The sequence below is a fragment of the Lissotriton helveticus genome, chromosome 9 (genome assembly GCF_964261635.1).
Source record: "Lissotriton helveticus chromosome 9, aLisHel1.1, whole genome shotgun sequence".
Taxonomy (NCBI): Eukaryota; Metazoa; Chordata; class Amphibia; order Caudata; family Salamandridae; genus Lissotriton; species Lissotriton helveticus.
In genome coordinates this window covers 14732081-14757982 of record NC_136070.1, presented here as the reverse complement: position 1 = coordinate 14757982, position 25902 = coordinate 14732081, and the positions used below count along the sequence as shown (strand labels likewise).

General features: G+C 50.3%; 1 protein-coding gene across 1 annotated transcript in view; it reads right to left on the bottom strand.

Moving 5' to 3' along the window:
* The window catches only part of LOC144782583 (paired box protein Pax-9-like), a 278976-nt gene that overhangs the window by 195794 nt on the left and 57280 nt on the right, over positions 1-25902 (bottom strand). The window contains exon 2 of the mRNA XM_078661955.1: positions 21900-22514. Coding sequence (XP_078518081.1) covers positions 21900-22514 — 615 coding nt within the window. The remainder of the gene's footprint in view (positions 1-21899; positions 22515-25902) is intronic.

Sequence of the window (25902 nt, the reverse complement as noted above, 5' to 3'; positions counted from 1 at the left end):
CTGTAACGCAACTGGTGCTATGTAAAACGCTCTGATACCCGATTCGGGTCAAGTTTGCACTATATAAAACTCTGTAAAATAAAAAATAAAAAATAAGAAAAAATATTATGCAAATACTGTTTCTCCCTCCCACTAACGATCAAGAGAAGGCTGAGGGGCTTTAGTGCCGCTGCTCATGTATATCTCGGCTGACCGGTCACTGTAGACCCCTGTGTCGATGGATCTACGTGTGGTCACATTATATCTGGCTTTATTTGTCGGACTCTGGGCCATATTATCGCCGCTTTTATCGCCTGGAAACTGCTGCTAAAGTGGCGATAATGGGCTTGATAATATGCCCTTGTGAATTCCCATAGGATCTGGTGTTAACCTGCGCTTCTATGGGAATTTACAAGGCCCTATTATCAAGCCCATTATCGCCGCTTTCGTGACTTTTCCTGCCGATAAAAGCAGCGGTAATGTATCGCCCTTTCTTGATAATATGGCCCTCTGAGTTTTGGCGCCCAGATCTCGAGGCTTCGGGCCTTTAACCGCCGCGCTGCGGCCGCAGGGGCAGGTTTATTTTCCTTTCAGCAGAAGGGGGGGGGGGGGGGGGGGCTGCACTTTCTTCCTCTTCCGGCTCCAGTTGCATGGGTTTTTTTTTCTCGCATTTTGTTTTCTTTGACTGGCATGTCATTACGGACACTTTTATAATGTCCGTTTGAACTATATATGCACATGGTGTCTTTTATGCTTTATTATATATATATATATATATATATATGTTTTCACTGTATACCTGTGGAATTTTCACCCAGTGACAATCGTCTAAAATATGATTATTCATATTTCGGGGCACTTATCCAATAAGTTCATTTCCTGCGATTATAACTGTAACTTGTAAACCCGGGGCAGCGGCTTCAAGGCGGCGCTGGTTTTACGGCCACATTTATATTTCCGTCATTATAACGACTTTATAGCGGAATATGAGAGCATGGGATTGAGGTCAAAGGTAAAAGGGTATTTTGCAGAAATGATTGCAGCGGGTGACACGTCTGCAGTAACATAAACTCACGAGGAAGGCTCCTTCTGACGTCACCCCTTGTAAGTCTTAAAATGCAGTGTGGGGGCCGGAAACGGGGCTCTCTCACATCATTTCCGGTGCGGGCTGATGTTAAACGTGAGAATCTGTCTTTATTCGCTCAGTGGCCCTAAATGACATGTTAATAGGATGCATTTATCTCCAGTGCCCGGGCACATACATTTATCTCTAGACACACGCGAACATATTTTCGCAGAAAAATCAAAACATGGTTATTTAACCAATAATTCCTCAGCTGTTCGCCTTCTAGAGTCCTAGTTTACTGTTACTAGCGCCGAGATGCCCTCGGGCATTTGTGCGCTCTATAAGTTTCATAAAATAAATAAATAAATATACACACAAACACATGTTATAAGGAGGGCTCCTCGATTTATGCGATAGAAAATGAAATTATGCAGCCTAAGGACTCAAAATATGCGGCATAACGTGGCGCCTTCCAAGGCAGCCTAAGAGCTCTATTTTTATTTTATTTTACCATTAATAACAATCCGCGCCTAACAGACACGAATGTGTCCCGAAGCAGAACTGATGCTCGTGTGAAGCGCTCCGATACCGATGTCTCGGGTCTACGCAGCGCTAAAGAAAACTCTTAATAAAATATATATCACAGCCTCGGCAGAGACTTCACGCCAGGACCAGTTAAAACCCCAGAATACGGCGACGGCGACACCATCTGCCCCCGCGCCCCCCCTCCCCCCCCCCGCTCATTCGAGGGACCTTCGATCCGTTTAGGCAAATAAATATATATATATATCTATCTATATCTATATATATATATATATCCCGCTGGTGTTGGATTGGGTGCAATCGTAGACATTTCATAATTATACATAAAATAATGTGCGCATAATTCGAGCGGTCTTAGATTATTAGATTAATTGAGAGTCAAACGGGCAGACAGTCCCATAGACGAAAAACACAAACGTTATTGAATAATAGTTGTATCTTTGTATTTATTGATCGCAGTTGAGGTCGGAATCAAATAAAAATGTACTGATTTACTGACATAAAACACACAAAAATAGGGCCTGGGTGAATTTAAATTCCACTCGAGTAATTCACGTATTTTTCTTCTGCTTATTACATGAGATTCCCGAAATGACACCATTATGCCACTTTTTATAAACTCACGCCATTCACGACAAACATTTACCCCGAAAGCACCATTTTCGATAAAAAGTGATTGCGAATGTGTAGGAACAACACACCCCGAGCGGCGGTGGTTCGTGGTGCTTGTTTTTTTGCACTATTTTTAGCAGAAACGCGTCCTCGCGTTAAACACTGAAGCGAGGACACATTTTGACTTAAAATATAAGGCTCAGTGAGGGATTTGCATTCTGCTTAATTACATGCAATTTTGCAGACATTTTCCGTTATTACACAACGCAATTTATGTGAAGCCCCAAATGTCGCGAGAATAAACACACACACATGGATCGTGAATACACACACGCGTGGTGTAATACACGCGCACACATTCACACCTGCCGTGGACATACGTACATATGACATACACGCCACACCCAAGCACGATGAGTGAATATATTTGCTCACACGTATACGTACGTATATTAAACCCAAACAAATATAAACGTACATAGTATGAATTATACCTGGCTCCATACATTCAACCCGTTGCAGCCCGCTTTTGGTTACATACATTTGTTTAAGAAAATGCCATGACACAAGCCAAGTGTGCCCAGGTACCGAGTGGAATATTAGAACTGCAAATTACATGCATGTAGCGCCTAGTATCCCTGATGAGGTCTTGAAGCGCTTTGCAGCGAGTAGCACACTACTCCGAAACCCAAGATTAGAGAATAGCAAATTAATCACATATTTATATATATATTTTGCTATTTATTATCGTTCCTGCGGGAGAAGACTCACCACGACCCTCCCCCACCACAGGCCTCACCTCAACCCTCTCCCACCAGGACTCACCACGACCCCCTCCCACCAGGACTCACCACGACCCTCTCCCACCAGGACTCACCACGACCCTCTCCCACCAGGACTCACCACGACCCTCTCCCACCACCAGGACTCACCACGACCCTCTCCCACCACCAGGACTCACCTCAACCCTCTCCCACCAGGACTCACCACGACCCTCTCACCCCAGGACTCACCTCAACCCTCTCCCACCAGGACTCACCACGACCCTCCACCACCAGGACTCACCACGACCCTCTCCCACCACAGGCCTCACCTCAACCCTCTCCCACCAGGACTCACCACGACCCTCTCCCACCAGGACTCACCACGACCCTCTCTCACCCCAGAACTCACCTCAACCCTCTCCCACCAGGACTCACCACGACCCTCTCCCACCAGGACTCACCTCAACCCTCTCCCACCAGGACTCACCACGACCCTCTCCCACCACCAGGACTCACCACGACCCTCTCCCATCACCAGGACTCACCACGACCCTCTCCCATCACCAGGACTCACCACGACCCTCTCCCACCAGGACTCACCACGACCCTCTCTCACCCCAGAACTCACCTCAACCCTCTCCCACCAGGACTCACCACGACCCTCTCCCACCAGGACTCACCACGACCCTCTCACACCAGGACTCACCACGACCCTCTCCCACCACCAGGACTCACCACGACCCTCCCCTCCCACCAGGACTCACCTCGACCCTCTCCCACCACAGGACTCACCACGACCCTCTCCCACCAGGACTCACCACGACCCTCTCCCACCAGGACTCACCTCAACCCTCTCCCACCAGGACTCACCACGACCCTCTCCCACCACCAGGACTCACCACGACCCTCTCCCATCACCAGGACTCACCACGACCCTCTCCCATCACCAGGACTCACCACGACCCTCCCCTCCCACCAGGACTCACCTCGACCCTCTCCCACCACAGGACTCACCACGACCCTCTCACACCAGGACTCACCACGACCCTCTCCCACCAGGACTCACCACGACCCTCTCCCACCACCAGGACTCACCACGACCCTCTCCCACCACAGGACTCACCTCAACCCTCTCCCACCAGGACTCACCACGACCCTCTCCCACCAGGACTCACCACGACCCTCTCACACCAGGACTCACCACGACCCTCTCCCACCACCAGGACTCACCACGACCCTCTCCCACCAGGACTCACCACGACCCTCTCACACCAGGACTCACCACGACCCTCTCCCACCACCAGGACTCACCACGACCCTCTCCCACCACCAGGACTCACTACGACCCTCTCCCACCACCAGGACTCACTACGACCCTCTCCCATCACAGGACTCACCACGACCCTCTCCCACCACAGGACTCACCTCAACCCTCTCCCACCAGGACTCACCACGACCCTCTCCCACCACCAGGACTCACTATGACCCTCTCCCACCACCAGGACTCACTATGACCCTCTCCCATCACAGGACTCACCACAACCGTCTCTCACCCCAGGACTCACCTCGACCCTCTCCCACCACAGGACTCACCACGACCCTCTCCCACCAGGACTCACCACGACCCTCTCCCACCAGGACTCACCACGACCCTCTCACACCAGGACTCACCACGACCCTCTCCCACCACCAGGACTCACCACGACCCTCTCCCACCACAGGACTCACCTCAACCCTCTCCCACCAGGACTCACCACGACCCTCTCACACCAGGACTCACCACGACCCTCTCCCACCACCAGGACTCACCACGACCCTCTCCCACCACCAGGACTCACTACGACCCTCTCCCACCACCAGGACTCACTACGACCCTCTCCCATCACAGGACTCACCACGACCCTCTCCCACCACAGGACTCACCTCAACCCTCTCCCACCAGGACTCACCACGACCCTCTCCCACCACCAGGACTCACTATGACCCTCTCCCACCACCAGGACTCACTATGACCCTCTCCCATCACAGGACTCACCACAACCGTCTCTCACCCCAGGACTCACCTCGACCCTCTCCCACCACAGGACTCACCACGACCCTCTCCCACCACAGGACTCACCACGACCCTCTCCAACCAGGACTCACCACGACCCTCTCCAACCAGGACTCACCACGACCCTCTCCCACCAGGACTCACCACGACCCTCTCCCACCACCAGCACTCACTACGACCCTCTCCCACCCCAGGACTCACCGTGATCCTCTCCCATCACAGGACTCACCACGACCCTCTCTCACCCCAGGACTCACCTCGACCCTCTCCCACCACCAGGACTCACTACGACCCTCTCCCATCACAGGACTCACCACGACCCTCTCCCACCACAGGACTCACCTCAACCCTCTCCCACCAGGACTCACCACGACCCTCTCCCACCAGGACTCACCACGACCCTCTCCCACCACCAGGACTCACTATGACCCTCTCCCACCACCAGGACTCACTATGACCCTCTCCCATCACAGGAATCACCACGACCCTCTCTCACCCCAGGACTCACCTCGACCCTCTCCCACCACAGGACTCACCACGACCCTCTCCCACCACAGGACTCACCACGACCCTATCCCACCACCAGGACTCACCACGACCCTCTCCCACCAGGACTCACCACGACCCTCTCTCCCCCCAGGACTCACCTCAACCCTCTCCCACCACTGGACTCACCATGACCCTCTGCCACCACAGGACTCACCAGGACCCTCTCCCACCAGGACTCACCAGGACCCTCTCCCATCACCAGGACTCACCACAACCCTCTCCCATGACCAGGACTCACCACGACCCTCTCCCATCACCAGGACTCACCACGACCCTCTCCCACGAGGACTCACCTCAACCCTCTCCCACCACAGGACTCACCTCAACTCTCTCCCACCAGGACTCACCACGACCCTCTCCCACCAGGACTCACCACGACCCTCTCCCACCAGGACTCACCACAACCCTCTCCCACCACAGGACTCACCTCAACCCTCTCCCACCAGGACTCACCTCGACCCTCTCTCACCACAGGACTCACCACGACCCTCTCCCACCAGGACTCCCCACGACCCTCTCTCACCCCAGGACTCACCTCAACCCTCTCCCACCAGAACTCACCACGACCCTCTCCCACCCCAGGACTCACCATGACCCTCTGCCACCAGGACTCACCACAACCCTCTCCCACCACCAGGACTCACTACGACCCTCTCCCACCACAGGACTCACCTCAACCCTCTCCCACCACAGGACTCACCACGACCCTCTCCCACCACAGGACTCACCTCAACCCTCTCCCACCAGGACTCACCACGACCCTCTCCCACCAGGACTCACCACGACCCTCTCCCACCACCAGGACTCACTATGACCCTCTCCCACCACCAGGACTCACTATGACCCTCTCCCATCACAGGACTCACCACAACCATCTCTCACCCCAGGACTCACCTCGACCCTCTCCCACCACAGGACTCACCACGACCCTCTTCCACCACAGGACTCACCACGACCCTCTCCCACCACAGGACTCACCACGACCCTCTCCCACCACCAGGACTCGCCACGGCCCTCTCCCACCAGGACTCACCACGACCCTCTCTCACCCCAGGACTCACCTCAACCCTCTCCCACCAGAACTCACCACGACCCTCTCCCACCACAGGACTCACCACGACCCTCTTCCACCACAGGACTCACCACGACCCTCTCCCACCACAGGACTCACTACGACCCTCTCCCATCACAGGACTCACCACGACCCTCTCCCACCACAGGACTCACCTCAACCCTCTCCCACCAGGACTCACCACGACCCTCTCCCACCAGGACTCACCACGACCCTCTCCCACCACCAGGACTCACTATGACCCTCTCCCACCACCAGGACTCACTATGACCCTCTCCCACCACCAGGACTCACTATGACCCTCTCCCATCACAGGACTCACCACAACCATCTCTCACCCCAGGACTCACCACGGCCCTCTCCCACCACAGGACTCACCACGACCCTCTTCCACCAGGACTCACCACGACCCTCTCCCACCCCAGGACTCACCACGACCCTCTCCCACCACCAGGACTCACCACGGCCCTCTCCCACCAGGACTCACCACGACCCTCTCCCACCACAGGACTCACCACGACCCTCTCCCACCACCAGGACTCGCCACGGCCCTCTCCCACCAGGACTCACCACGACCCTCTCTCACCCCAGGACTCACCTCAACCCTCTCCCACCAGGACTCACCATGTCCCACCCCAGGACTCACCATGACCCTCTGCCACCAGGACTCACCACGACCCACTCCCACCAGGACTCACCTCAACCCTCTCCCACCACAGGACTCACCATGACCCTCTGCCACCAGGACTCACCACGACCCTCTGCCACCACAGGACTCACCAGGACCCCCTCCCACCAGGACTCACCACGACCCTCTCCCATCACCAGGACTCACCACAACCCTCTCCCACCACCAGGACTCACTACGACCCTCTCCCACCACAGGACTCACCTCAACCCTCTCCCACCACAGGACTCACCACGACCCTCTCCCACCACAGGACTCACCTCAACCCTCTCCCACCAGGACTCACCACGACCCTCTCCCACCAGGACTCACCACGACCCTCTCCCACCACCAGGACTCACTATGACCCTCTCCCACCACCAGGACTCACTATGACCCTCTCCCATCACAGGACTCACCACAACCATCTCTCACCCCAGGACTCACCTCGACCCTCTCCCACCACAGGACTCACCACGACCCTCTTCCACCACAGGACTCACCACGACCCTCTCCCACCACAGGACTCACCACGACCCTCTCCCACCACCAGGACTCGCCACGGCCCTCTCCCACCAGGACTCACCACGACCCTCTCTCACCCCAGGACTCACCTCAACCCTCTCCCACCAGAACTCACCACGACCCTCTCCCACCACAGGACTCACCACGACCCTCTTCCACCACAGGACTCACCACGACCCTCTCCCACCACAGGACTCACTACGACCCTCTCCCATCACAGGACTCACCACGACCCTCTCCCACCACAGGACTCACCTCAACCCTCTCCCACCAGGACTCACCACGACCCTCTCCCACCAGGACTCACCACGACCCTCTCCCACCACCAGGACTCACTATGACCCTCTCCCACCACCAGGACTCACTATGACCCTCTCCCACCACCAGGACTCACTATGACCCTCTCCCATCACAGGACTCACCACAACCATCTCTCACCCCAGGACTCACCACGGCCCTCTCCCACCACAGGACTCACCACGACCCTCTTCCACCAGGACTCACCACGACCCTCTCCCACCCCAGGACTCACCACGACCCTCTCCCACCACCAGGACTCACCACGGCCCTCTCCCACCAGGACTCACCACGACCCTCTCCCACCACAGGACTCACCACGACCCTCTCCCACCACCAGGACTCGCCACGGCCCTCTCCCACCAGGACTCACCACGACCCTCTCTCACCCCAGGACTCACCTCAACCCTCTCCCACCAGGACTCACCATGTCCCACCCCAGGACTCACCATGACCCTCTGCCACCAGGACTCACCACGACCCTCTCCCACCAGGACTCACCTCAACCCTCTCCCACCACAGGACTCACCATGACCCTCTGCCACCAGGACTCACCACGACCCTCTACCACAGGACTCACCAGGACCCCCTCCCACCAGGACTCACCACGACCCTCTCCCATCACCAGGACTCACCACGACCCTCTCCCATGACCAGGACTCACCACGACCCTCTCCCACCACAGGACTCACCACGACCCTCCCCTCCCCTCCCACCAGGACTCACCTCGACCCTCTCTCACCACAGGACTCACCACGACCCTCTCCCACCACCAGGACTCACCTCAACCCTCTCCCACCAGGACTCACCACAACCATCTCTCACCCCAGGACTCACCTCGACCCTCTCCCACCACAGGACTCACCACGACCCTCTTCCACCAGGACTCACCACGACCCTATCCCACCCCAGGACTCACCACGACCCTCTCCCACCACCAGGACTCACCACGGCCCTCTCCCACCAGGACTCACCACGACCCTCTCCCACCACAGGACTCACCACGACCCTCTCCCACCACCAGGACTCGCCATGGCCCTCTCCCACCAGGACTCACCACGACCCTCTCTCACCCCAGAACTCACCTCAACCCTCTCCCACCAGGACTCACCACGACCCTCTCACACCAGGACTCACCACGACCCTCTCCCACCACCAGGACTCACCACGACCCTCTCCCACCACAGGACTCACCTCAACCCTCTCCCACCAGGACTCACCACGACCCTCTCCCACCAGGACTCACCACGACCCTCTCACACCAGGACTCACCACGACCCTCTCCCACCACCAGGACTCACCACGACCCTCTCCCACCACAGGACTCACCTCAACCCTCTCCCACCAGGACTCACCACGACCCTCTCACACCAGGACTCACCACGACCCTCTCCCACCAGGACTCACCACGACCCTCTCCCACCACAGGACTCACCACGACCCTCTCCCACCACCAGGACTCGCCATGGCCCTCTCCCACCAGGACTCACCACGACCCTCTCTCACCCCAGAACTCACCTCAACCCTCTCCCACCAGGACTCACCACGACCCTCTCACACCAGGACTCACCACGACCCTCTCCCACCACCAGGACTCACCACGACCCTCTCCCACCACAGGACTCACCTCAACCCTCTCCCACCAGGACTCACCACGACCCTCTCCCACCAGGACTCACCACGACCCTCTCACACCAGGACTCACCACGACCCTCTCCCACCACCAGGACTCACCACGACCCTCTCCCACCACAGGACTCACCTCAACCCTCTCCCACCAGGACTCACCACGACCCTCTCACACCAGGACTCACCACGACCCTCTCCCACCACCAGGACTCACCACGACCCTCTCCCACCACCAGGACTCACTACGACCCTCTCCCACCACCAGGACTCACTACGACCCTCTCCCATCACAGGACTCACCACGACCCTCTCCCACCACAGGACTCACCTCGACCCTCTCCCACCACCAGGACTCACTATGACCCTCTCCCATCACAGGACTCACCACAACCGTCTCTCACCCCAGGACTCACCTCGACCCTCTCCCACCACAGGACTCACCACGACCCTCTCCCACCACAGGACTCACCTCAAACCTCTCCCACCAGGACTCACCACGACCCTCTCCAACCAGGACTCACCACGACCCTCTCCCACCAGGACTCACCACGACCCTCTCCCACCACCAGCACTCACTACGACCCTCTCCCACCCCAGGACTCACCATGATCCTCTCCCATCACAGGACTCACCACGACCCTCTCTCACCCCAGGACTCACTACGACCCTCTCCCATCACAGGACTCACCACGACCCTCTCCCACCACAGGACTCACCTCAACCCTCTCCCACCAGGACTCACCACGACCCTCTCCCACCAGGACTCACCACGACCCTCTCTCACCCCAGAACTCACCTCAACCCTCTCCCACCAGGACTCACTACGACCCTCTCCCACCACCAGGACTCACCACGACCCTCTGCCACCAGGACTCACCACGACCCTCTCCCACCAGGACTCACCACGACCCTCTCCCACCACAGGACTCACCTCAACCCTCTCCCACCACAGGACTCACCACGACCCTCTCCCACCAGGACTCACCACGACCCTCTCCCACCACAGGACTCACCTCAACCCTCTCCCACCACAGGACTCACCACGACCCTCTCCCACCACCAGGACTCACTATGACCCTCTCCCACCACAGGACTCACCACGACCCTCTGTCACCAGGACTCACCACGACCCTCTGCCACCACAGGCCTCACTCTTCACCGCCAGACAATGGGGGGCTCCTTGAACTCAGGCCCTCCTTCCACAAGGCTCAGCCTCCCACTCTGAGGCAGGCCCCTAACTGACCCGGAAGAGCCTGACTGTTCATTACAAGACTGTCTCCCCACAGGTAATTGTGCTATGAAGCGTCTTTTTCCGTCACGTGAGCACTTACAAAACAATTAAACCTTCTGTAATTACACACATACACTAAATACATGCACACACGTGTTTTAGCAGAGGAAAGAGAACGCATTTTGAAAAAAACTCTCTGGAGAATGTGTTTTGGCCCTCGCATTCCATGGAGTCAGAGGTCATGTCAGGCGGCAGACACACAAAGCAAAGCCATGGGTGGCCTTAAAAAGCGTGAGTCTCCCATCAGGGCCGGGTCTATTCGCATGTATGCGTGTACTATGACTATAAATTCACAACCCTATGCTAACCAATCAAACACTATGGCCATGTCTGAACTGGGGTGGCAGAGTGGGCTAAAGAACGGTGATGGATCAAACCCAGATCTGTTGACTGGGTGTGAGTGTTTGATTGGTTCAGATGCTCCGTCCGTCACCACCCCCTTTTGTACCGCTTTTGGCCACCATAAGTGTGGCAGGGTATGCTCAGACGTGAGTCCCTTGCTCACTTTGCCGCTGGATTCAAGCAAGCCGGGCTGAAGAAGGCTGTAATGCCAGAAACCGGTCCTGGGAAGCTTGTTTCCGGTCCAGGGAAGGCATGGCTTGGCAGTTCGGGCTGGACTGTTCCCATGAGGCACAGGGTCAGACTGATTTGCATATAGCCATGTCTGAACTGAGGTGGCAGAGTGGGCTAAAGAACGGTGATGGATCAAACCCAGATCTTTAGACTGGGTGTGAGTGTTTGATTGGTTCAGATGCTCCGTCCGTCACCACCCCCTTTTGTACCGCTTTTGGCCACCATAAGTGTGGCAGGGTATGCTCAGACGTGAGTCCCTTGCTCACTTTGCCGCCAGAAACCGGTCCTGGGAAGCTTGTTTCCGGTCCAGGGAAGGCATGGCTTGGCAGTTCGGGCTGGACTGTTCCCATGAGGCACAGGGTCAGACTGATTTGCATATGGCCATGTCTGAACTGGGGTGGCAGAGTGGGCTAAAGAAGGATGATGGATTAAACCCAGATCTTTTGACTGGGTGTCAGTGTTTGATTGGTTCAGATGCTCACGCACAGCCATGCCTGCTGTGGCTGCACACACCCCCCCACACGTGCACAGCCCACACACAGCCCGTACACAACACAGACACTGTACACACACACACACTGTATACACACACAGACTGCATACACACACCCTCAGCATACACACACGCACACACGCACAGACACGCCCGCTGTGGCTGCACACACGCCCCCACACGTGCACAGCCCACACACAGCCCGTGCTGTGCACATTGAACTGAGCCGTGCAGAGGCCTTTGGGGCGGAAACACATGTTTAACCCGAGAAGGAAAACAATTTGTCTCGGAGGCGGAAGGAGCAGTTACAGATCTGCAAAGATGAGGGGGGGGCGGAATGAAAACAGCAGAATTGGATCAATTATGCGCTCTGTGCACTTCCTGTCTGGGAGCGGGGCTGATTGCGAGGCTGGGGGGCCCGGGGTCTGGGAGCGGGAGCCCCCCCCCCCGCTCTCTCCGGTGGGGGCCTCTGGATTCAGCCAACTTGGGGTGGGGGGGGGGGGGGGTCTCAGCTCCGAAGCTGCGCTAGGCCTGGAGGGTCCGGTATAAACCCCAGCTGGGGTGGAGCGGGGCGTAGGGGGTGATAGGGGTCTCAATTTGGGACCCTCTACACCACCCACGCTCGGCCAGAGGGGTTTCACTGTGCCAAGCCCAGGGAGGAGGAGGGGGTGGGGGTGGTGGTGGCGGGGGTCCTCTTCTTCCCGGTGGTCGTCTCGTGTGATGCACCCCAGGGGCCCCACGGCCTCGGCGGAGGTCTGAGCGTCCGAGTCCCCCCCCTTGAACCTTGTGTCTGCTCCGCCGCGGAGCGTCATCATTGACGGATTCCGAGCGTCACCCGCGGGGCTAGAGTGAGCTCACGCGACACTCCTTTCATCCACGGGTCCTTTCCTCTCTGTCCCCTGACTCTGCCCTGATAACATCTGCCCACATGTGTCCCCACACCTGGGAAGACAACCAGCTCTGCCCAGACTAGAACACCCGGCTCTTCGTCTCACAGGCACCCCCAAACCAAACCCCGCACCCCTGAACCTAGCGCCTAGACTCACCAGGAAAGACTCTCGGCGCATCCGGCTCCAAGCGCTCTACGCAGGCCTGAAGTGGACACATATCGCATATACCACACTTATACACCACATTTAACACATATCACATATACCACACATACACCACATATAACCCATATCATATATACCACATATACACCACATATAACCCATATCACATATACCAAATATACACCACATATAACACATATCACATATACCACACATACACCACATATAACACATATCACATATACCACACATACACCACATATAACACATATACCACACATACACCACATATAACACATATCACATATACTACACATACACCAAATATAACCCATATCACATATACCACACATACAGCACATATAACACATATCGCATATGCCACATATACACCACATATAACCCATATCACATGTACCACACATACACCACATATAACACATATCACATATACCACACATACACCACATATAACACATATCACATATACCACACATACACCACATATAACACATATCACATATACCACACATACACCACATATAACACATATCACATATACCACATATACACCACATATAACACATATCACATATACTACACATACACCAAATATAACCCATATCACATATACCACACATACAGCACATATAACACATATCGCATATACCACACATACACCAAATATAACCCATATTGCATATGCCACATATACACCACATATAACCCATATCGCATATACCACATATACACCACATATAAGATATATCGCATATACCACACATATACACCACATATAACCCATATCGCATATACCACACATATACACCACATATAACCCATATCGCATATGCCACATATACACCAAATATAACCCATATCACATATACCACACATATACACCACATATGACCCATTTCGCATATACCACACATACACCACATATAACACATCGCATATACCACACATTCACCACATATAACCCATATCGCATATACCACACATATACACCACATATAACCCATATCACATATACCACACATATACACCACATATTACCCATATTGTATATGCCACATATACACCAAATATAACCCATATCGCATATGCCACATATACACCACATATAACACATATTGCATATACCACACATACACCACACATACACCACATATAACCCATATCACATATACCACACATACACCAATATAACCCATATTGCATATACCACACATACACCACATATAACACATATCGCATATACCACACATACACCAAATATAACCCATATCACATATACCACACATACACCAAATATAACCCATATCGCATATGCCACATATACACCACATATAACACATTTCGCATATATCACACATTCACCACATATAACCCATATCGCATATACCACACACCACACATACATCACATATAACCCATATCACATATACCACACATACACCAAATATAACCCATATCGCATATTCCACATATACACCACATATAACACATATTGCCTATACCACACAATCACCACATATAACACATATCGCATATACCACACATTCACCACATATAATACATATCACATATACCACCCATACACCACATATAACCCATATCGCATATACCACACATACACCAAATATAACCCATATCGCATATGCAACATATACACCACATATAACACATATTGCCCTATACCACACATTCACCACATATAACACATATTGCATATACCACACATAAACCACATATAACACATATCGCATATACCAAACATACACCACATATAACAAATATCACATATGCCACATATACACCACATATACCACATTCACCACAAACACCGCACATACCACATATAACACATATTGCATATACCACACATACACCACATATAACACATATCGCATATACCACACATACACCACATATACCAAATTCACCACAGACGCCGCATATACCACATATAACACATATCGTATATACCACACATACACCAGATATAACACATATCGCATATGCCACACATACACCACATATAACACATATTGCATATACCACACATACACCACATATAACACATATCGTCTATACCACACATACACCACATATAACACATATCGCAAATACCACACATTTATCAGATATAACAAATTTTGCATATACCACACATACACCACATATAAAACATATCATATATACCACACATACACCACATATAACACATATTGATTATACCACACATACACCACATATACCACATTCACCACAGAGGCCACATATACCACGTATAACACATATAGCATATACCACACATTCACCACATATAACACATATCTCAAATACCACACATATATCAGATATAACAAATTGTGCATATACCACACATACACCACATATAACAAATATCACATATGCCACATATGCACCACATATAACACATATCGCATATACCACACATTCACCACATATAACACATATTGCATATACCACACACACACCACAAATACCACATTCACCACAAACGCCGTATATACCACATATAACACATATCGCGTATACCACACACTCACCATATATACCACATTCACCACAAACACCACATATGCCACATATAAGATATATTGCACATACCACACATACACCACATATAACACATATTGCATATAGCACACATACACCACATATACCACATTCACCACAGGCGCCGCATATACCACATATAACACATATCGCATATACCACACATACACCAGATATAACACATATCGCATATACCACACTTACACCACATATAACACATATTGCATATACCACACATACACCACATATAACACATATCGTAAATACCACACATATATCAGATATAACAAATTTTGCATATACCACACATACACCACATATAACACATATTGCATATATCACACATACACCACATATACTACATTCACCACAGATGCCACATATACCACGTATAACGCATATCGCATATACCGCACATACACCACATATAACACATATTGCATATACCACACATGAAAATCGGGAGCAGAGCTAGGTGTTCGTCATAAAAAGAGTAAATAAACGATTAGAACAATAGAAAAACGCATCAGTCAAATTCGCAAGACGCTACGCGGTTGCTTGCTTCGCAACAGAAAAGCTGAAGCGATTTATATAAAAATAAGAGACTCAGGTGGATGGGGATAAAATACTCCACGCTGTGGTTAAAAAATTACCTTTATGAAGAAAGAAAGGATAAAGGCAGTTCCATCTTCTTGAAAGAAAGGTACACCGAATTCATTTGTGGAATATCGTCCCAAATAGAAGGTTTTAACGGAAATGTTATGCTGTAAAAGAAAATTCCTTACAGCTCATAGAAACAACCCCACGAGAAATTTGTCCTGAAGAAGGTGGTCCCACATCTAATGGTCCAAACCACCGAAACGCGTCGACGCCCAATGTTTGATAGAGAATCCAAATAAAGCCTGGGAAGCCTCAAATACAAGGGAACTCCTGTACTGAGGGCCCCGCATAAAACAGAGAGGGCTATTGGATCAGACCAAGGTTTAGGAAAAGCATTAGATCTGCTTAGTAAGGGGGAAACTAGTATAATCTAGGATTGTTGTTTCTTGTAGATGTATGATTTTAAGATGACATACAATGTTCAAACTGTATTTAGATTATTTGTTTTTAAAGAATTTGTTTTGTACTTGTGTATGTTTTTCAGAAATATTTCTGAAATGTTAACAGTCAGATAAAAAATATTTTTTAACAATAAAAAAACACTGTAAGCACTACATTTTAGTCTGAAAATATACTTGGGCTCTAATATTGGCTCTAGAAGAGTGTGGTATGCAAGAGTGAGAGGGTGTTGTGATATAAGATAACAGATATTTCTGGCTTCCAGGGATTTTCCTTTGTGGCTTTATATACCACACATACACCACATATAACACATATCGCCTATACCACACACATACACCACATATAACACATATCGCATACACCACACATATACACCACATATAACACTTATCGCATACACCACACACATACACCACATATAACACATATCGCATATACCACACATATACACCACATATAACACATATCGCATACACCACACACATACACCACATATAACACATATCACATACACCACACATATAACACATATCGCATACACCACACACATACACCACATACAACACATATCGCATACACCACACATATACACCACATATAACACATATCGCATACACCATACACCACATATAACACATATCGCATACACCACACATATACACCACATATAACACATATCGCATACACGACACACATACACCACATATAACACATATCGCATACATCACACACATACTCCACATATAACACATATCGCATACACCACACACATACACCACATATAACCCATATCGCATACACCACACACATACACCACATATAACACATACCGTTATCAAAGGTACACCAAAAATATACACCACAACCATATTGCATATACCTCACAGGTACACCACATATAACACATATCGCCACCACACATTCACCACATATAACACATATCGCATATACCACAAATACACTACATATAACACATATCGCATATACCACACATATACACCACATATAACACATATTGCATATACCACACATTCCCCACATATAACACATATCGCATATACCACACATATACACCACATATAACACATATCGCATATACCACACATTCACCACATATAACACATATCGCATACACCACACACATACACCACATATAACACATATCGCATATACCACACATATACACCACATATAACACATATTGCATATACCACACATTCACCACATATAACACATATCGCCTATACCACACACATACACCACATATAACACATATCACATATATCACACATATACACCACATATAACACATATCGCATATATCACACATATACACCACATATAACACATATCGCCTATACCACACACATACACCACATATAACACATATCGCATACACCACACACATACACCACATATAACCCATATCGCATACACCGCATATAACACATATCGTATACACCACACATATACACCACATATAACACATATTGCATATACCTCACATGTACACCACATATAACACATATCGCCTATACCATACATACACTACGTATAACACATATCACATATACCACACATATACACCACATATAACACATATCGCATATACCACACATATACAGCACATATAACACATATCGCATATACCACAGTCATTCCCCACATATAACACATATCGCATATACCACAGATATTCCCCACATATAACACATATCACATATACCACACATATACACCACATATAACACATATCGCATATACCACAGACATTCCCCCACATATAACACATATCGCATATATCACACAGATACACCACATATAACACATATTGCATATACCTCACATGTACACCACATGTAACACATATCGCCTATACCATACATACACTACGTATAACACATATCACATATACCACACATATACACCACATATAACACATATCGCATATACCACACACATACACCACATATAACATATATCGCATATATCACACATATACAGCACATATAACACATATTGCATATACCACAGACATTCCCCACATATAACACATATCACATATACCACACATATACACCACATATAACACATATCGCATATACCACAGACATTACCCACATATAACACATATCGCATATATCACACATATACACCACATATAACACATATCGCATATACCACACATTCACCACATATAACCCATATCGCATATACCACACATATACACCACATATAACACATATCGCATATACCACAGACATACACCACATATAACACATATCGCATATATCACACATATACAGCACATATAACACATATAGCATATACCACACATATACACCACATATAACCCATATAGCATGTACCACATATACACCACATATAACACATATCGCATATACCACATATACACCACATATAACCCATATCGCATATACCACACATATACACCACATATAACCCATATCGCATATACCACACATATACACCACATATAACACATATCGCATATACCACAGACATACACCACATATAACACATATATCACACATATACAGCACATATAACACATATAGCATATACCACACATATACACCACATATAACCCATATAGCATGTACCACATATACACCACTTATAACACATATCGCATATACCACATATACACCACATATAACCCATATCGCATATACCACACATATACACCACATATAACCCATATAGCATGTACCACATATACACCACATATAACACATATCGCATATACCACATATACACCACATATAACCCATATCGCATATACCACACATATACACCACATATAACCCATATCGCATATACCACACATATACACCACATATAACACATATCGCATATACCACAGACATACACCACATATAACACATATCGCATATATCACACATATACAGCACATATAACACATATAGCATATACCACACATATACACCACATATAACCCATATAGCATGTACCACATATACACCACATATAACACATATCGCATATACAACATATACACCACATATAACCCATATCGCATATACCACACATATACACCACATATTACCCATATTGTATATGCCACAGATACACCACATATAACCCATATAGCATGTACCACATATACACCACATATAACACATATCGCATATACCACATATACACCACATATAACCCATATCGCATATACCACACATATACACCACATATTACCCATATTGTATATGCCACATATACACCACATATAACCCATATAGCATGTACCACATATACACCACATATAACACATATCGCATATACCACATATACACCACATATAACCCATATCGCCTATACCACACATACACCTCATATAACCCATATCGCATATACCACATATACTCCACATATAACCCATATCGCATATACCACATATACACCACATATAACCCATATCGCATATACCACATATACTCCACATATAACACATATCGCATATACCACATATACACCACATATAACCCATATCGCATATACCACACATATACACCGCATATTACCCATATTGTATATGCCACATATACACCACATATAACCCATATAGCATGTACCACATATACACCACATATAACACATATCGCATATACCACACATACACCTCATATAACCCATATCGCATATACCACATATACTCCACATATAACCCATATCTCATATACCACATATACACAACATATAACCCATATCGCATATACCACATATACTCCACATATAACACATATCGCATATACCACATATACACCACATATAACCCATATTGTATATACCACATATACACCACATATAACCCATATCACATATACCACATATACACCACATATAACACATATCGCATATACCACATATACACAACATATAACACATATCCCATATACCACACATATACACCACATATAACACATATCGCATATACCACATATACTCCACATATAACCCATATCGCATATACCACATATACACAACATATAACACATATCCCATATACCACATATACACCACATATAACACATATCGCATATACCACATATACTCCACATATAACACATATCGCATATACCACATATACACAACATATAACACATATCCCATATACCACATATACACCACATATAACACATATCGCATATACCACATATACACAACATATAACACATATCCCATATACCACATATACACCACATATAACACATATCGCATATACCACATATACTCCACATATAACACATATCGCATATACCACATATACTCCACATATAACACATATCCCATATACCACATATACACCACATATAACACATATCGCATATACCACATATACACAACATATAACACATATCCCATATACCACATATACACCACATATAACACATATCGCATATACCACATATACTCCACATATAACACATATCCCATATACCACATATACACAACATATAACACATATCCCATATACCACATATACACCACATATAACACATATCGCATATACCACATATACTCCACATATAACACATATCGCATATACCACATATACTCCACATATAACACATATCGCATATACCACATATACACAACATATAACACATATCGCATATACCACATATACTCCACATATAACACATATCGCATATACCACATATACTCCACATATAACACATATCGCATATACCACATATACTCCACATATAACACATATCGCATATACCACATATACTCCACATATAACACATATCGCATATACCACATATACTCCACATATAACACATATCACATATACCACACATACACCACATATAACCCATATCGCATATACCACATATACACAACATATAACACATATCCCATATACCACACATACACCACATATAACACATATCACATATACCACACATACACCACATATAACACATTCACCACAGATGTCAGATGACAGGTCCTGTGCCGCCATGCTGGACGGGACACAGGTGATGGCTTGTCTACCCCCCGCGCCCCCCTCACGCCCCAGTGCCCCCCTTACCTTGCTCTGTGATGGAGCGGATGCCCAGGATGTCGGTGACGGAGTGCGAGGAGGGCCAGGCCCTGGGCACCGCCATGCCCCCGGGCATGGCGTGCATGCCGTGGTGCCCGGCGCCCTTGAGGGCCCCCGGGTAGGAGTAGAGGTGGCCGTAGGAGAGGCCCGGCGGCGGCGGCGCGTGCTTGCCGTGCCCATCCATTTGCAGGCACGGCTGCTGGGACAGCTGGCCGATCTTGTTGCGCAGGATGCGGCTGATGGAGCTGACCGAGGGCACGTTGTACTTGTCGCAGACGCCGTCGGCCAGCAGCCGGTCCCGGATCTCCCAGGCGAAGATGCCGGGGTCCCGCTGCTTGTAGGCCCGGATGTGCTTGACCACGGCGGGGGTGGTGACCCGGGGCTTGCTGCCCCCGATGGCCCCGGGCAGGATGGAGCCCGTCTCGTTGTAGCGCGCCAGGATCTTGCTGACGCAGCCGTGGGACACCCGCAGCTGGCGGCTGATGTCACAGGGCCGGATGCCCAGCTGTGCCAGCTCCACGATCCGCAGGCGGATGGCGTTGGGCAGGGGGCGCCCGTTCACGAAGACCCCGCCCAGCTGGTTCACCTCCCCGAAGGCGGGCTCTGCAAGGCAAGGGAGAGAGGGTCAGAGAGGGCAGAGGGCAGAGAGCATAGCGCCTCGAGGCAGAGGGAGAGGGTTGGAGAGGGCAGACATAGCGCCTCGAGGCAGATAGAGCACGGGCAAGAAAGAGAGGGGTCAGAGAGGGCAGAGGGGGCACACATAGCGCCTCGAGGCAGAGCGAGAGGGTTGGAGAGGGCAGACATAGCGCCTCGAGGCAGAGAGAGCACGGGCAAGAAAGAGAGGGGTCAGAGAGGGCAGAGGGGGCACACATAACGCCTAGAGGCAGAGCGAGAGGGGGCAAGAGAAAGAGGGGGCAGAGTGGGCAGAGGGCATACATAGCGCCTAGAGGCAAAGAGAGCACGGGCGAGAGGGGAGAGGCCATAGCGCCTAGAGGCAGAGCGAGATGGGGCGAGAGGAGAGAGGGTCAGAGAGGGCAGAGCGCATAGCGCCTAGAGGCAGAGGGAGAACGGGTCAAACATACACTCCCGACCGATAGGGAAAGAGGGGGCAGAGAGCATAGCGCCTCGAAGCAGAGAGAGCACGGGCGAGAGGAGAGAGGGTCAGAGTGGGCATAGCGCCTCGAAGCAGAGAGAGTGGGTGAGAGGAGAGAGAGCAGAGCGCATAGCGCCTCGAGGCAGTTCGAGAATGGGTGAGACAAAAAGGCGCATGCTGGAGCTTCAAGGTGAGAGCGGGGTCATCAGTCTATGGAGCAGCACGTATAGCGCCTCGAGGCAGCACAGTCATGGGTGACATATAGTGAGTTTACACATAACACAGGAACGTGAGACAGATACAAAGCTGAAAGGTAATTAAAGAGTGGGCAGTGTTTGCATCAACTGACTGGCAGGTGATATGTACAGCGCCTAGAAGAAATTGAAGAGTAGGCAGTGTGTGTAGCACTTAGTGGTAATGTGTGGTCTACGCTGTGCTTGGAACAAGGGTTTACATGGTCGATGCATAGCGCTCTTAGAGGCCCCATATGTATATAGCGCTTAGACTTAACTCAGAGCTGGTTTCTGTTTACAGCGTTTAAAGGCCGTGCGCAGCCGAGAGGGTCGTATAGCGCCTAGAAGCGGCGCAGAGCATGTGAACGAATCTTGTCCCTCATGGACTCACTGTCTCCGCGGGGCCCCGGGGCTCAGCGAGGGGCCCCTACCCCCGGCACATGGCACCTATGTGCACCCCGGGGGACATCCTTTGAACACGTGTGACCCATGTGCAGCGAAGGGGCCTCGCGCGTGTGAACTCACGAGCCCCCGGACCGGGAAGGGGGGGGGGCTCGGGAACCGGACCCCATTCGGAGAAATAACAAGAGTGCGCCCTCCCCCCGCGGCGCCTGGGCAAAGCTCGGCTAAAACAAAGCCCCCAAAAACACACATTTTTGTTCTTAATGTATGCGCCCCATCGGCCCAATAATTGTTTTAATATTTCGCCTCTGGGCCTTTATTTGTGGGGGGGGGGGGGGTGTTCCAGGGCGCTGCGCGTCCCCTTCAAATCCTCTCCAGCGCCGCGAAGTGTTTCATTGCCCCTTTCATGTGAGCGTCTGGTGATGTGACCGGCTCCCTGGCTTTAGCCCCCGTCAGGGGGGGCTATGTACGGTTCACCCCCCCCCCCCGGTGGCGGTGGGGCCGGGGCCTTCCCCTCCCTGGCCCTGTCCGGACCTGAGCCCCCTCGGTGCTACGAGTTGAAGCCGCACTTACGAGCCTCCCCCTGTGCCCTCCGCGAATCGGTTTCACTTTCGCTTTGGCGCAGTGGAGGCGCTATGCTCGGTCCTCGGGGCGCCCTTCTTTGCGCCCAGCCTCGGGCCGCTGCGGCTCCAGGAGCCGCCGCGATGGGTCCGGAGGGGGCTTCGGGGGCCCAGGGAGCACCCCGCTGCCTCCACCTCCAGAAACCCTTCAAATGACCCTTTATATTTGCCAGAGCCTGGGCCGCCTCGCCTCGCCCCTGTGCCGCTCGGTGCGGAGGCCCAGGGCGCCCTCGCCTCGCCCCTGTGCCGCCCGGTGCGGCCGCCCAGGGCGCCCTCGCCTCGCCCCTGTGCCGCTCGGTGCGCAGGCCCCGGGTGCCCTCGCCTCGCCCCTGTGCCGCTCGGTGCGCAGGCCCCGGGTGCCCTCGCCTCGCCCCTGTGCCGCTCGGTGCGGAGGCCCCGGGTGCCCTCGCCTCTCCCCTGTGCCGCCCGGTGCGCAGGCCCAGGGCGCCCTCGCCTCTCCCCTGTGCCGCTCGGTGCGGAGGCCCAGGGCGCCCTCGCCTCGCCCCTGTGCCGCCCGGTGCGGAGGCCCCGGGCGCCCTCGCCTCTCCCCTGTGCCGCTCGGTGCACAGGCCCCGGGCGCCCTCGCTTCTCCGCAATCTCAGTTAGGATTTCCTAATATTATTTTCGTGTTATTCATTATTTTTCCTGCACTTGTAACCTGCGCTGTTGACAATTTTTTTCGGGGCGTTTGCATCAATTATTCAGCAGCCTCTACCCCTGGAGAGGTAAATAAATTCACTGTAAATATTTTATAAACCACCCCCCCTCCCAAAAAAAAAAAAAAATAACTGAACCGTCCTCAGAGGTGATGAAGAAACACGCGATCTACAAAGCGCTTTGAGATAATACGCGGACGGGCGAACCGAGCACGGTCTTTAAAAGATATATAGTGCCGAGAAGCCAAGGAAGGAAAGAGAGGCGCCCTCGGTCGAGAGGGAAAGTCCCGTGCGCCGGGTGGAGGGATGCAGGCCGAGCGCATAGAGCTATTGTGCAAAAGCAAGGCAGGGACGTCTAATAGGCACAGTGCTTAGAAGCAACACGGGATAAATAAAAAACACAGTGCTTAGAAGCAATGCAGGGATAAATAAAAAACACAGTGCTTAGAAGCAATTGCACTTCTATAGCGCTTACTACCCCCGACGAGGCGTTGTGTAGGAATCTCTAATAGACAGAATGCTTAAAAGCAATACAGGAATATCTAGCAGTCATAGTGTTTAGAAAAAAAAGCAGGAATCTCTAATAGGCACAGTGCTTAGAAGCAATTGCATTAATATAGCGCTTACTACCCCCGACGAGGCGTTGAGCAGGAATTTCTAATAGACACAGTGTTTAGAATCAACACAGTGATATCTTATAGACACAGTGCTTAGAAGCAATGCAGGGATAAATAAAAAACACAGTGCTTAGAAGCAATGCAGGGATAAATAAAAAACACAGTGCTTAGAAGCAATTGCACTTCTATAGCGCTTACTACCCCCGACGAGGCGTTGTGTAGGAATCTCTAATAGACAGAATGCTTAAAAGCAATACAGGAATATCTAGTAGTCATAGTGTTTAGAAAAAAAAGCAGGAATCTCTAATAGGCACAGTGCTTAGAAGCAATTGCATTAATATAGCGCTTACTACCCCCGACGAGTCGTTGA